General features: G+C 36.7%; 3 protein-coding genes across 3 annotated transcripts; 1 reads left to right on the forward strand and 2 right to left on the reverse strand.

Annotated features, from left to right (window-relative positions):
• Window positions 1-589: 589 nt before the first annotated feature.
• On the forward strand, window positions 590-6,814 carry BIN4 (double-stranded DNA binding protein). Its single transcript, XM_059578668.2, has 13 exons — window positions 590-727; window positions 1,136-1,249; window positions 2,016-2,295; window positions 2,531-2,592; window positions 4,018-4,294; window positions 4,489-4,550; window positions 4,634-4,687; window positions 5,196-5,313; window positions 5,672-5,718; window positions 5,893-5,919; window positions 6,134-6,209; window positions 6,369-6,499; window positions 6,628-6,814. The coding sequence occupies exons 2-13, from the start codon at window positions 1,202-1,204 to the stop codon at window positions 6,730-6,732; spliced, it is 1,287 nt and encodes a 428-aa protein (XP_059434651.2). The 5' UTR covers window positions 590-727; window positions 1,136-1,201; the 3' UTR covers window positions 6,733-6,814.
• Window positions 6,815-7,019: 205 nt separating this feature from the next.
• Window positions 7,020-8,961, reverse strand: LOC132167655 (Pathogenesis-related thaumatin superfamily protein). The gene is made up of 3 exons (XM_059578669.2): window positions 8,346-8,961; window positions 8,001-8,271; window positions 7,020-7,877 (listed from the first exon to the last, which is right to left on the reverse strand). Exons 1-3 carry the CDS (start codon window positions 8,830-8,832, stop codon window positions 7,745-7,747), a joined length of 891 nt encoding a protein of 296 aa, XP_059434652.1. The 5' UTR covers window positions 8,833-8,961; the 3' UTR covers window positions 7,020-7,744.
• Window positions 8,962-10,312: 1,351 nt separating this feature from the next.
• LOC132186264 (cyclic AMP-responsive element-binding protein) lies at window positions 10,313-13,900 on the reverse strand. The gene is made up of 2 exons (XM_059600153.2): window positions 13,658-13,900; window positions 10,313-12,833 (listed from the first exon to the last, which is right to left on the reverse strand). Exon 2 carries the CDS (start codon window positions 12,760-12,762, stop codon window positions 12,325-12,327), a length of 438 nt encoding a protein of 145 aa, XP_059456136.1. The 5' UTR covers window positions 12,763-12,833; window positions 13,658-13,900; the 3' UTR covers window positions 10,313-12,324.
• Window positions 13,901-14,277: the final 377 nt, after the last annotated feature.

The raw sequence follows: 14,277 nt of genomic DNA on the forward strand, positions 1-14,277 counted from the left end.
TTATAAACTGATTTTTACTTTTTAACATTTCTAAAAAAAATAAAGATTTGTTGAAACTGTTATGTAACATTGTGAGATTTTTGTATAGTGAAATTGTGAGACAGTGTCAATCAGTCTTAATATAAATCTTTATTTTAAAAAATAAAAAAATTAATTAGCGCTGTCACATGAATAAGGTAAACGAAGATAAGATAAAAATATAATTTATACCATTACCCACCTCCACAAATGTGAGGGATCAAAATCTCAATCCATCCCAATAATCTTATTCACATTTGCATCAATATCAAACTACACAAAAGAAAAAGAAAAAACTTGTCAATTATTAATAGAAACGATACATATTGATATGATAAAATTAACTATTTAATTTAAAAAGAATTATTAAGATTTGAAAATATATTTGATTTTTTTGTTTTTTTTATTTTTTATAGAAAATATGATTCTATAGTCTATACGATATATTTTTTGGAATTTAGATTTAAGAAGTGTTTTTTTATTTTGAGTTATTTATTAATAATTTTAAAAAGGGTTAAAAAGACAATCATGTCCCATCCCTGTCTCGGAATAGCATAACCCAAGCAAACAAACAATCTCGCGCCGAAGAAACTTGTCCCGCGTATTCCATTTCGCTCTTCACTCTTTGACTCTTCAGTCGCCAAAAGCCTCTGCCGTAGACAAAGCAAGGAGCTCTTTGATTCCTGCACAATCGGCCGCTGTATTTTCGGTAATACTTCCATCCCTCACTTCACAATGTATTTTTTGTTTTCTTTTGGATTTTCATGGTTCTCCGAAATTCGATGCCGGAATGTTTCCATTTCTGGAAGGTTAGGGCTTAGTTTTAGCGTGACAGTGGTATCGGCAATATTACCTAGATTCTCAACACGTTTTTCAGATCAATAAGCTGGTTCTAAGTTTACTTACTTTTATAATTTCAATTAAATTAAATTAAATCAGGGAGATTTCCCTTTTGTTTTATTTTTAATTTTGTTTTTTCTCCGTTATTTCAATTTTTTAGTCTTTAACTGTGGAAAAACCAATCAGTTATATATATCAGTAACTCCGGACTCGGTTATTGTACTAATCTTTCTTTGTATGTTTTTAGTTAATTAATTTGTTTATTTGCTTCAATTAGATTATATTGAAGCAGGCACGGAAAAGGATCGGATTATTTGGTTGTGGTTTGGCATAAAAGGCTAAAATGAGCAGCTCGAGGGAGGAATCTCCGGATTGGTTGCGTTCTTTCCAGGTATTGGAAGAATCTTCTTTTAGTCAGTACTTGTCACCGTATGTCATGGGTTCAATTCCATTTAGAATTTTATAGGGTAATAGTGAATTGGAATGATTAATTTGCGGAAGCCAATACATTTCTTGTTGTGCAACTTAAGGTTGGAGCCGTTTGTTTGTTTCTGAGCTTAAGGTGGAAAATTGAGAGTTTTCACGCAATATACGTATGAACTGGATGGTTGAGAAATGTCTGAATCTCTCTTTATTTTGTTTTGGTGAACTAATTGTTGTCAATTGATACATTGAAAGTGTCAGTGACGATTCAAATGTTGTGGTTGAAGACAATGTTGTGGTAGACGCTAGAGGGGTAGGTAGGCTCATTGGTCACGTTTTGATAATGCAGTAAATAAATTAAGAGCTACACCTTTAAAGATTTCTGGTGTAAGGTATTCTTGGCACATGTGTTTGTGCCTATATACATGTTTTTCTGGGTAGCTCTTGCAGAATGTCTCAAGTTGAAATTACTTATTAGTTTTGGGTCTGATGCATCACGATCTTTCGTACTATCTTGCACCACATTATTATCCTTGATTCCTTTTATGTAATTGGATTATGTTCACTAATTGGTTGCCCTCGGGCTTGCTAAAATTGTAAGGTTGGGGATCATCAAATTGTTTGTTTTTGTCCATCTTCATGTTCGATCCTTGATAATGCAGTGATTACACCACCCTTTCACCTTCCTTCGCTTTTGTACGGGTGCTAATCGTAAATCTTGCTTCATTGACCAGGTGCCATCTCACTCAGTGCTGCCAGTATCATCTGATTCTCAGTCTTCACTAAAAGATAGTCCTTCAAGGGAGGACATAGTTGATATTGAGGAGCCATCTCCAAGTAAATCATCTAAAATTACCAAGAAAGGCAAGAATCAAGCTATAACTCTTGGTGAAAGTGGTGCAGGGTCTGCATCCAACAAGCCATCAAAAGCAAAGTCTCCGAAAAAAAGGCTGAGAGTAGAAGACCAAACACCTCAGCAAAAGAAGAATACAGCCAACAAAAAGAGAAAAACAGGTATACTAGTATTTGGGATAACAATATGTGCATTTTTCTAGTGTTGAATTAAAACGTAGGCTTTAAAGAGACAAGTCACACACTATCTGATGATTTAAAAAGAAAACAATCAACTCATGGCTTTAAGCCTTTTGATAGTGATTGTTGCCTCCTTTTACATTATATTTTTTTAAGTTTTTGTACCTTGAATGTATTCCCTGGAAGTTCCATAACATGACTTCTAATAACGATACAGGGGAGGAGAGTGACAGGACTGTTGCCAAGGAAGTAACACTTGAGAAGAATATAGAGCCTCATGTAAGAATCATTACCTTGTCACTACTTCGTGTCTTTAATTTGGTGAATGAACTTTTGATTTATAGTAATTGTCAACGTTCTCCTTAAGTTTTCTGCATCAAGTGTCAAAAAATCATCATTTATAAATAGGCTGAGCTTGATCCTTATCATTTTTCTTTTAAATTTATTTTGGGGCCTATCTGATCAAGAAAAGAGCCAATTGCAATTTTTGTTTTCTTGAAGAAAATAATTTACAATAGAGCATGCCAATGTTTTAATTATTCAACCAACATAGCAATATTAATGTAAATAAAGTACTTGTGAGGAGGACATTTGTTTTCCCACTTTATCTGCTTGCGATCTTAAGCAATCCTGGACATGTTGGATGTTTTCAACAAATTTAAAACATATCTTGCGTTTATTCAATTATTAATTCAAATGAATCAACTTTTGTCTTTTTCCTATGGTAAATCTTAATGCATTTTGTCGTTCTTCCTAAAATCTAGGGTAGAGGTCTTGTCCTTGCAAGTCACAGGATTGAGGGTGTAAATAGTTTTTTGAAAGAGTTCCCATAAGTAAAACAAGCTGAATGGTACCGTAATGACAATCTATAAAATTGAACTGCAACTGTCAGTGGCCATTTTTTTTTTACTTTTTCATTACACTTGTTTTCTTTGATAATTAATATTTTATGATTTCATATAGTGTTCTTGAATGGCAAGAATATGCCACTTTGTAGGAGAGCAATTTTAGAAAGGGAAATTTTATGGAATCATTCACGTGGTATATTCCTTGCTTACTTCAAAATTGTTTCACAAAGAGGGATCTTATCTGCATCCATATAGCTTGCAAGTGCACTAATATGATGCAGAAGTTTGAAAATTAGATACCTCCAGATTGCCTGCTAAGTAACAGCGCACTCTTTTTGCCATCTTATGTTGATATAGCTTGCATCTGCACTAATTTGAAGCAGATCAGACTAAATGCCTCTGGATTGTTTGTAAAGTAAGAGGGCACTTATTCTGTCACTTTCTTCACCATTCATTGTATCTATCCTTATATTACTAAATAAATTAAGGTAAATGTGATTTTATTACTTTTGGAAATGGACCTATCTATTGCTTGGAAAGGCACACTTACGTTGTATATTGTGATTTTAAGATCTATACATATTACACTACTTTATATGGTGTGGTTAGTCCCTCCTTGGAACGCTGTTAGTATCCATCCATGCGTTCTACTTTTCCTCTGCAGGTAAACTCCCAGAAATTTAGTGGGCCACAGAGTTTTTAATGAACTGAAATTTCTAAAATGTTATATTTCTATGCACATCAGAAAGAGTAATGGTGTTATAACTTAATGGGGTTTAAGTTGATTTTAAGCATATGTCTAGCTTGCTTTTGTTTTGTTGTTCGCTGATGGCAAGACCGTAATTTATTTGTACAGGAACCCAATGATTCAGTTTGGATGTTATCATCAGATTCTGAGTCAGGTCGTGATAATAGCCCTGTAATGGAGGACAATATTCATCATGCAGAATCTTCTGACCGAAAAACATCTGAGTTCGAAGGGGGAGCAAAGGGTGATGATGTCGTTCTTATTGGCAGTGATTTAGAGTCTCCATCTAAGAAGGCTTCAAAAGAAAAATCGTCGAGGAAACGGCTGAAAGTAGAAAACACACCAGTCAAAGAGGAAAAAATAAATGAGAGCATGGAAAGAAAAGGTATGACGTGGGGTTTGTAACAAAGGTGTGAATTGTTTTAGCTGTAAAAATAATAAAATCTGTAATTAGTTTGAGAAGAGAGGCACTAATAGTGGTTAATATTAAACCTGTTCATAATGGATGACAAATCTCTCTCTCTCACAGGTACGTACTTTTTTTAAAGTTTTGACACTTGCTACTTGTTAATGGTATAGGAAATGTTGACAATGTGGAAGTTGCAGAGGAAGAAACATCTGACAAGCATATTGAACGTCATGTAAGAGTTATGATTAGTAGCTATAGTGCTGGCCCATCTGGTCATTGGCTTAATGAAATGCCTTGGCAATTTATACATTGCAGGCCTCCTCCTCAAGGTTGCCGTTGGTGCTCTCTGAGAAAGTCCACCGCTCAAAGGTATGATGACAGCTCATCTTGATTCTTTGCTTGGCAGTTTGATCCTAGCTTAGTAAGGTGCTGTTTCACAATGAATAATGACTATAATCAATGATTCAATGTCCTTATCGCTTTTTATGATACTTCGATTACTTGTAAAAAATAAAAATAAAAATGTCGTTATTTTCTGGGGTTTTTTTTTTTTTTTTTGTAATACCTTATATAGCGGAGAAAAATATACAATGAGATTTAACTGTTGAAGTTTGAGAGGACAATAGTACTCGGAGAATTTACTTGGTCATTGCTGGTTAAAGCCTAGGTGGATCCACTATATATATGCTGAAGCCAGCATAACCAGTGTGAATAAGACGATGGAGTTGTTCCCCTCCATCCCTTTGCAGCTTTCTGGCACAAGGTCTCTGCACAGTCATTATAGAGTATTGCTTCCCCCCCCCCCCCCACCCCAAAAAAAAAATAAAAATAAAATAAAATAAAAACAGTTATTGACCAAAATCTTTGTTTGTTGCAGGCACTCGTTGAATGTGAAGGGGATTCCATAGATTTGAGTGGTGATATGGGCGCTGTAGGACGAATAGTAATTTCAGATGCCCCATCAGGAAATCATGAAATGTATATAGATTTAAAAGGTTGGTTTTGTTCAAATCTGCTGGTCTCAGGTTATGCCGATCCATAGACCTGCTTCAATATTGTGTTGATATATGAATATAATAATCTATTTCTTTTTATAATAGAACCATGATATTGGTTGACCACTTTTCAGTGTATTAAAATTTTTCCTGGATAAAAAGCAAAAATGTCAAAGGCATTTGCGCCAAATTTAGAAGAAACCATTCCCTTTCTACTTGTGTTGTTATATGCCTTTGTTGTTTTCCTTTCTTTTTGTAGACCCTAATTTTGTTTAGACTAAGCAACATGGCTATTGTTTTGCATGTTCCATGCATAGCAGCTAACTTCTGTTTGGTTTAATTTTGGTCACTATTTCAGGAACCATATACAAAACAAGTATAGTTCCTTCCAGGACATTTTGCATTGTACGTCTTCAATCTCCATCTCAGATATTCACAGTGGACATCATGGTCTAAAAAATTGCTTTTAGTATAAATGTTTTTTGGAAACCAGAAATCTCTATCATGATGTACATAATAAACTAATTTCAAATTTTAATTCTGAAAAGTGACATTGCTGCCATACTGTCTTTTGTTCAGGTTAGCTTTGGTCAGTCAGAGGCAAAGGTGTGTCAATTCTTTGCTTAAGATCTCTCCTTCACTGGATGTATATACGTGGTAGATAAAAAGATTTGTTTGCCTTGCTATTCTTCTTTTCCCATCCTCATTGGCACTTATTCCCTGATTGTAGTATGGGTTGGAGATTGCTGTGAAATGTGTGTAGGTATAGTAGAAAGTATTGTCTGATTTATTGGCTCAATATTGTTTATTTCTTGATCAGATAGAGGCTATCATGAATGACTTCATTCAGCTTAAACCACAGTCTAACGTATATGAAGCTGAAACTATGGTTGAAGGTTGGAGTTTTTTCTTTTCTTTCTTTTTTCCCCCCAAGGTTTTTCATTGGTGTTTATGTGTCAATATTTGACTTTAATTTTGTTTATTTGTTTATTTGTTTATTTTTTAAAATTTCCAAACATTGCTCTTCCTTAGCATCCATCATTTTGTTTGAGTAGGGACACTAGAAGGTTTCTCATTTGATTCAGAAGATGAAGCTGACAAGATGCCTAAAGCCATTTCTCATCAAAATGAAGACGCTGAAGAACAGACTAATGGGAAAACCAAAGGGAAAGCTGAGAAAACATCAGTATGTTTCCGAACCTTCTTCAGTACTTCAGAGAGCATCTTGATTCAATTGAGCTACACTGCTTTTGTTTTAATAGATTAATTATATCACAATGCATGTATGCTGTTTTGATGGGAGTCTGGATGCAGGGAATTGCACGGAAGAGAAGTAAAACTGTGGGAGGAAAGCCACAAGCACCAAAGAGAGTAAGAAAGAAAAATCAAGTTTCAAAGAAAGCCAAAACCAAGAAATAAGAGAACAAAATGCATGTTTACAATTGCTAGTACACGCCATTAAATATATACCACTTGTGACCAAATATTTTTTTTTCTTATAGTTGACAGGAGTAAGAGTAGCATTACTTTGTATTACTTTCAGTGACAGATGGTAGTATAGCAATGGTCATTGGTGCTTAAATTCTTGAAAGCTAAGGCCCATTTGGTTTCAGCATAAAATATTTTTGGCCAGAAAATGTGGCTATTTTTCGATGTTTGTTTACAACTGAAAGTGATTCTAAAACATCTTTCGGCGTTTGGCTGGAATGAAAAATCACCAAATATTTTATGTATTTTCATATAATCTGAAGAGCTACAAGGAAGAGAGACGACATAGTGGAGCTATGGAGGAAGAGAGCGAGAATAGAAGGGCGAGATTAAGATTCAATGCAATTGTTTGTCCATATTGCTTACAAGTTGGGCAGCCAGTTGTGAGAGTGCTCTTGTGGAGCTCAAGACTTTTGGGCAGGTAGGTCTTATAAAGGGTTCTCTCACAATTTGCTTGCTCAGGGGTGTGGGGAGCGGCGAAAAATGGTTTATGCAGATGAGAAGTGTAAACCATTTTACGCCTTGTAAAGATTATTTTTCTTGGTCAATTGAAAACATTTTCAAGTTGACTAATATTTTACAATGCATCAAACACTAAAAAAGAGATAAAAGCTTTTCTACACAAAACAAATGGGGCTTGAAGGAGTATGAATTACAAGGAATACAGAATTTTTTTTCTTTTTTGATTTGTTTTTCTAATTTCTTTCTTGAACCATTATACTGATGTCTCTTTATCACCCTCTCAACCCGAATATCCAATGGTAAACATTTTAAACTGCTCTCAATCCCTTTACAAAAAGAAATCTTGTGGTTCTAATTTTCTTGATCCTCTTCGCAGTCGCCTTTGCCTGATTCAGTCAATATTTCCTTTCAAAGGGTCGAGAGTGAGTTTCTTTTGTAGAATCCTTGTATGCTGCCATGGCTGTAATGTAATCGTGCATGTTCAGAAGAATAAGCTTAAGGTGAGTAGGAGGAGTGGCAGTGGAAGGGGTAGGACTATGTTTGACGAAGAAACCATTCCAGCGTCTTCTCCATTGCTCTGCTTTCGAGTTGGAGTTGTCTCTGATTTTCTCATGCTGCGTCACAAATTATTCTCATATTTCAGGTTCTGTGGGGGGAGGACTTGTGTATCTGCTGCTGTAAATAGAGAAAATAATATGAAGCAGTGGAATTTATTAGGAGGAGAGGAGAAAAGGTACCCATTAACACTAGGGCAGAAAACAATGGCGTAATCGTTGGCCTTGCAGGTGAAGGTGCTGGTGCCATCATCAAAAGCATAGCTATAAGCCCTTGGACAAGCCCTCTTAAAAATGGTCGAATAGAATGACGGTTGGCATGTCGTCGGGTTGGCAAACTCTCCGCTGCAGCAGTACTGGTCCAACCGGAATGCTTCACATGCACTCTTGCATGCAACCACCCCTCCTCCTCCCTCTTCACCGCCGCCCACCACCTGAAGCTCCTTTGGGCAACCTGTTTCATTTCAAAGTTGCAATTTAGAGGGGTTGCTTGTGCACCGGTTGAGTGATAGTAAATAATACTCTTACCCATATTGTTGATATCCGAAATGCAGCCGGTGGCGTTACATGCTCCATACACCCCATCGGGTGCAGCAATGAGTGGCAAATTGTAGCCATCTACAATGCTGACATCGTAGAAATCTAGCCCATTGCCTGCTCCAAGGGTTATCTCAAAGAGGGATGTTGGTGGAGTGGCACCAGTGCCATCACATTCTAGCCTTCCTCCACAGTCACCTGTTTGACATTTGCCAGCTCCCAAGTCATCAAATGTGCAGCCTGTCCTTGCCCATATTCGTCCTGACCATCCCGGAGTAGATGGAATTCTAACACTTTGGCCGGAGTCCAACTGGAATCCGGTTGTTGGAAGTTGAGGCGTGCCTGCCCCCGCAAGCGTGCCGGGCCATATCGTATGTGGGCAGTTGTTTGTTATGGTGAATGTGCTAGAGTAGGAGCAAGTGAAGAAAAAAGGATTGACAACAAGAAACAGACCAAGGAACATCCTGGATGTCACCATTGGTTGTTGAGGATTCTTGTTGGTTCTGTTAGTTGTCCTATCTTCAGGTTAATGGGAATGGGGGGTGAGAGAGCTACAGAGAAGGGCCAATTCCTTTATTTGTAATTTGAAGAATCTGCTAGGAGGGGAGGAATTGTGTGCCATAACAATACAGAGACAAAAGGGTTACGTTGCTTTGATGAAATTCTCAGCCGCAAGATGAACTTTTTGGGTTGAGTATTTCTTAAATCTTGGATGGCCTCATTAAGAAGCAATTCCTTTCTTTAGCCATTGTATGGGGCACATAATACACGATGAAAGCTAAATGATCTCTCTCACAAATTCCCTTTCACGGATCAATTGGGCAGCTCAGATTCGATCCACGTAAGGATTCTTCCTGTTCAAAGAAACAATATTAAAGGAGAATTTTCTTTTAAAGAAACAAGGTAATTCACTTTCTATCCTCCTAAATATAGAGGAAAGTATCAAATCTAGTTTCAGCCTAATGGGTAGAGCTATTGCCAGAGAATCAGATGGAAAGAGGGATACTTGCAGTGAGGTTAGTATGAAACCAACCAACAGTTCTCAGTTCTCACCTTCACTAAAACTCATTCGCTATAGCGTATTATTTGCATTATGAGGTAACATGAGAGCATAAAATAATACTACTCTTTACATCAATTTCACATAACCTTTTTCTTAAAAAAAAAAAAAAAAAACTTACTTGAAATACACCATGTCAAAGTAGTGTAAAATGAGTGAAAAATAACATTATTACAAATCATTGTGGAACATTTCTCATTTAAGTAACATATAATAACATGCTCTTCCACATAGTTCGTAATGAAAATTACTATTAGATATTACATGTACTTTAATTTATTATTTCATTCAAGAAAAATGATATACACTCTTAAGTACATACTCTTTAACGTGACACTAAAAATTATTATTAAATTTTAAATCTAATAATAATTTTTAGTACTCCGTCAAATAGTGCACTACACTTTTGTAAGAGAAAATGTGTATAACATTTCTCTTCAACTAATTATGATTTTGGCTGTCACATCTAAGGGCCCATTTACCAAATTATAAAATCGTGAAAAAATCCTGTTTGATTTTAACATGTTTTACCAAACGCTTGTACAATTTTAAAAAGTAATAATTTCAAAAACGTAATTTTTATAATCGCAATTATTAAAATTGCACTCCCAAATGAGCTCTATGAGTGAGCATTTGAAAGTGTTGCACTAATCTTCTTAAAAGTCTACTTAAGCAGCAGCAGCAGCAGCAACTGTGGCCAATTTCATGTTGGTTATTGAGAAATACAACCAAAAAGTGGCCCCTGCTGCTTGTGGTTTCATCTATCAGAAATAATTGTCTTCTTCCCAGTACTATGATCCATCTTTAGTAACCAAAAAGAAAACTATGATTAATTCTCCCAACTAACAGGAATTGGGCATAAATCAATTACATTCCGTTGAGATTCTTGAGAACAATATTGAATCCACCCACCAAGGGGAGACAAATATACCTTATTGAATCCAAAACGTAAAGAGTTACAAATCATTGTGTTTCCTAATAAATTAACAATGAGCAGAGGAAGCCTCAATGGTACAATATCAAATAGAATGGATCCCATACTGTCCTTGGAAAACCACACTGCTTGTTTCCTAATAAATTAACAATGAGCAGAGGAAGCTCCTTTGCACAAAATGGTTCACAATTGGCTTCTTAACCAGTAGACTGTAGATTTACTAGGGCTTGACCAGAAATAGCCATGTGACTAAATACCAGGGTGGATATCGCTGTAGGGATGGATTCCAAAATGGTCTTAGCCTGGTTCACAATGTTGGAGTAAAAACTACCATTAACAATTGCTTACTCTTCCGCGATTCGGCTAAAAAGAAGGTCCTTTGCCAGCTAAATCCCAATAACTTAAAGAAAACCCAGCCATGAATGATTTCTCCTACCCAGCAAATCTATCAACCACAAATTCTGAGCAGAGGGCTGCTAACCACAACAGAGGTGGCCAACCAGGAGGATGAAGCACATATGGCTTAAGCGAGCTACTTCACACCCCTTGGCTGGAGCACCAGTCATACCAATGCCCACAATTGGCTTAAGGTAATGACAAAAATATATCCTTGCTCCCAAGTAGTCCAAAGAGAAGAAGAAGGCTGAAGGCAGCTTCTCAGAATCACCAAAAAGTATGGCCAGCATCAGTCAGCCTATCCAGACTCCGGCATAAACACTTTCACCATCAAACCAAGAAAGAGGAATATCACAGATAGACAAGTCCATGAATAGCCAAGCAAAAGGTCTTCAGTGAGTCCACTTTCTCAACATGGATGTATGAAGAGAGACGTATAAGGAGGGGACTGAGGAAGTTACTCAGCAGTGGGCATTCTTCCATATTGCTATGTGTGTCATCAGCAAATATAAAGTTGGCCGTAAGTTCATTAGACTGAACTGACCAGGTTTCTACAGTATACTCCCTCAAACAACCCCAATGCTTGAAACAGCTAGGAATGATACCATTTCTTCAGTTCATCAGCATTACCCGGTGCATCTTTGTCTCCATCAGGAAAAACAGCAGAATTACCTACATGACAATGGAATAATCATCATAAGTCAGAAACTTCATATTATCACTCTTACTTGTAAAACATAAGATTTCATTCATTCAAGCAACAAGCATTTTTAAACTCTCCTGTATAGCACACTTGAAACCTGCAAAAATAACAATCACTTCAGGAGTCCATATATAAATTTAAACTGGTGAAAAACAAAATATGATAAAAAGAATGATGAAAATGAAATACAGGCATAAAACCAGATCATTCCTTTTAACCTGTAAAGCTGGGCAAAATAAGGCAATATAACCAAGTAAGTTTTCTGTCAGACAATAATAAAAAAATTCCATAAATTCCATCCCAATGTCATGAGATAGGGGGATAAACAAAAATGAATTACTAGTATCAATAAGTTGAAACAAGGGTAACCAAGTAGCTGAATATGTACATATGACTACATAATTTGCCTTTCTACAATAGAATTAGCTAAAAGTTGCAGAGTCACCACAAATTAATCATAGAAACGTGGGAAAATGAAAAGATCAAATTTAAGTACACTGCTACAATCAATACTGCAATGTTGAACCCAAATCACAATTCAAGTCTTACAAAAGACCTGAAACCACCCTCTAGCTATCATAGTTCTGCTCAGACCAGCAAAGAAAGAAACAGATTTCAACTCAAGCTTCATTAACAAGTGAACAGAGCCTGTTTAACATCCCCATCTGATAGTGAAACTAGTGAAAGAGCTAAATTGCATTAATCATACTAGTAGAAATATATAGCGTTCCTACAGACAGGTAGGACTCATCAGGCCCACCATTATGCTACGCAAATTAGGTTCTATTATCCATAATTGTTCCATGAAAAATAAGGAAAAATTTCAAAGGACATAAGTAAGAAAGATGATAGTAGTCTTTTCAGTTATATTATAAATCTAGCTCATATCCATGCCATCTCCAACTTGGCTGCAGATTGGACTGACCGCAGAGAAAGATCTCTCGAAAGGAGAAGGATTGAACTGTGCATCCCGTCTTCGCTTAAAAGCACAGCTATCATTGGGGGAATTCTCTGCCTCAGGCTTCCTTCGGACACCTCTCACAGCCTGTTCCTCTGCTGGTGTAAGAGGGAAAATTTGCCTGCTTGCTCTGCAAAGGGAGCTATGGTTGTCATACAGGATTCTCTGGTTACAGTTTTTGTCACATATGTGAGTCAGTCCTGTTAGTTTGCAGCGGTACATATTTCCACAAACATGTTCATTTTCACATTTCCAGTCGCATTTGTGAACAGGAATTGCCCCATCTCGGCCTAGTATAGTTGACAGATAAATAACGTTTGCAGGTGCCGCTACCATGGATTTGCCATATCCCTCCATTGCTTCTGCAAATCAACTTCTTAAGTTCAAACTTTATAGACTCCGAACTCCAAACCTCTGGGCCGAAAGCCCTGCAGAGCCCAACACAATGTAGAAAATTTCATCAATTTCCCACTCCAAAGAGATGACAATACGATAATGCCTAGCTCTCAGAATTGTTAAACGATTTCCTTCATAATTATGTCGGATAAATATCTAAAAGAACTAAAATCTATCTATCGAGACCTTACTCTATCATTCAAATCATAAAAAATGTAAGGTAAACCAAAATGTCCGCGATTCTACATCTTTATATCATACAATAATCTCCGCTTGAGAACAAGACAGCTTCTTTAAAACATTTCCCCCATAATCCATATTGTTTTCTTGTTCCTTGGAACCAAAGGGTGCCTCAAATTGGCTAATATAGGCAGAGGCCAATAAATTATATACAAGAACTAAAGGAAAAAAGCACATGGGGTTGTACAAAAAGGGAAATTTTCCAACATTAATACAGTAGAACTGACAAATGTTTAACTTCTGGGTCTTTCCTCCTCCATCAGTAAATTTTACTCTTTCTATCTCTCTTTTCAGGTAAGTAAATACCACAGAATCACAGAAACAGTAATTTCAGTAACAGATCTGAACTACCACCAACTGAAACCCCCTTTCCAAATAGTAAACACAAGAAATATTGACAAGAACCAATCAAATACACTGAAAATGATACATGGGTCTTCAGTTTCACGAATATGGCATAAAACCTAGGGACTTTTTCTTCCCAAAAAAAACGGACACCAAATTATAAACACACCCACTAACACAAAGATACCGTTTTTAACATACCCATAATAGCCAGAAGACAAAAAAAAATAATAATCTTGAAAAGGAAAAAAATAAAAATAAAAAAACTCACTTTGTTGTCGTCCCAAAAATGAAGCAGCCAAGCCTCCGCACAACCTGTCGACAAAAAAAGAACAAGAAAAAAAGCCACAACAACCTCTCTCTCACTCTCTCTCTCTCTCTCTACACAGTGCCTAGGGTTAAGTTAGCTAATGGGGAGAGAAAAAAACGTAGAAAAAAGAAGGGGAGTGGGTTGGGTATTTATAAATATTAAGGAGACGACCCAGAGTGGGTGGGGTTGACGTCCAAGTTAGGAGAAAGTGAGTTAGATAAGACACAGAAGATGGAGAGACAGAGACAGATGGAAAATGCAAATGAAATGCAAGTGAAATTCAGGGTAAATGAAGGTTTTGGTTTTTTTTTTTTTTTTTTTTTTTTACGTAAACAAATATCCTATGAAAGTGGGATAATATGCGGAGCCAACGTCTGTGACGGACTTCCAAAGTTCATACCTATCCCTTTTCTCCGTCACGACTCACGTGTTCCGCAACGTCTCTCTCTCTCTCTCTCTCTCTCTCTCTTTCGCCTAGTCTCTAGCCCTTCTTTAATGGCTCGTTCTTTGATGGGAACGTAGACTTTACTGGCGTATCACGGATTGACACGTCGCTAACTACCACCGTCTTTCTGGGGTAC

Source organism: Corylus avellana, chromosome 2 (assembly GCF_965113065.1).
Source record: "Corylus avellana chromosome 2, dhCorAvel1.hap1.2, whole genome shotgun sequence".
Classification (NCBI taxonomy): domain Eukaryota; kingdom Viridiplantae; phylum Streptophyta; class Magnoliopsida; order Fagales; family Betulaceae; genus Corylus; species Corylus avellana.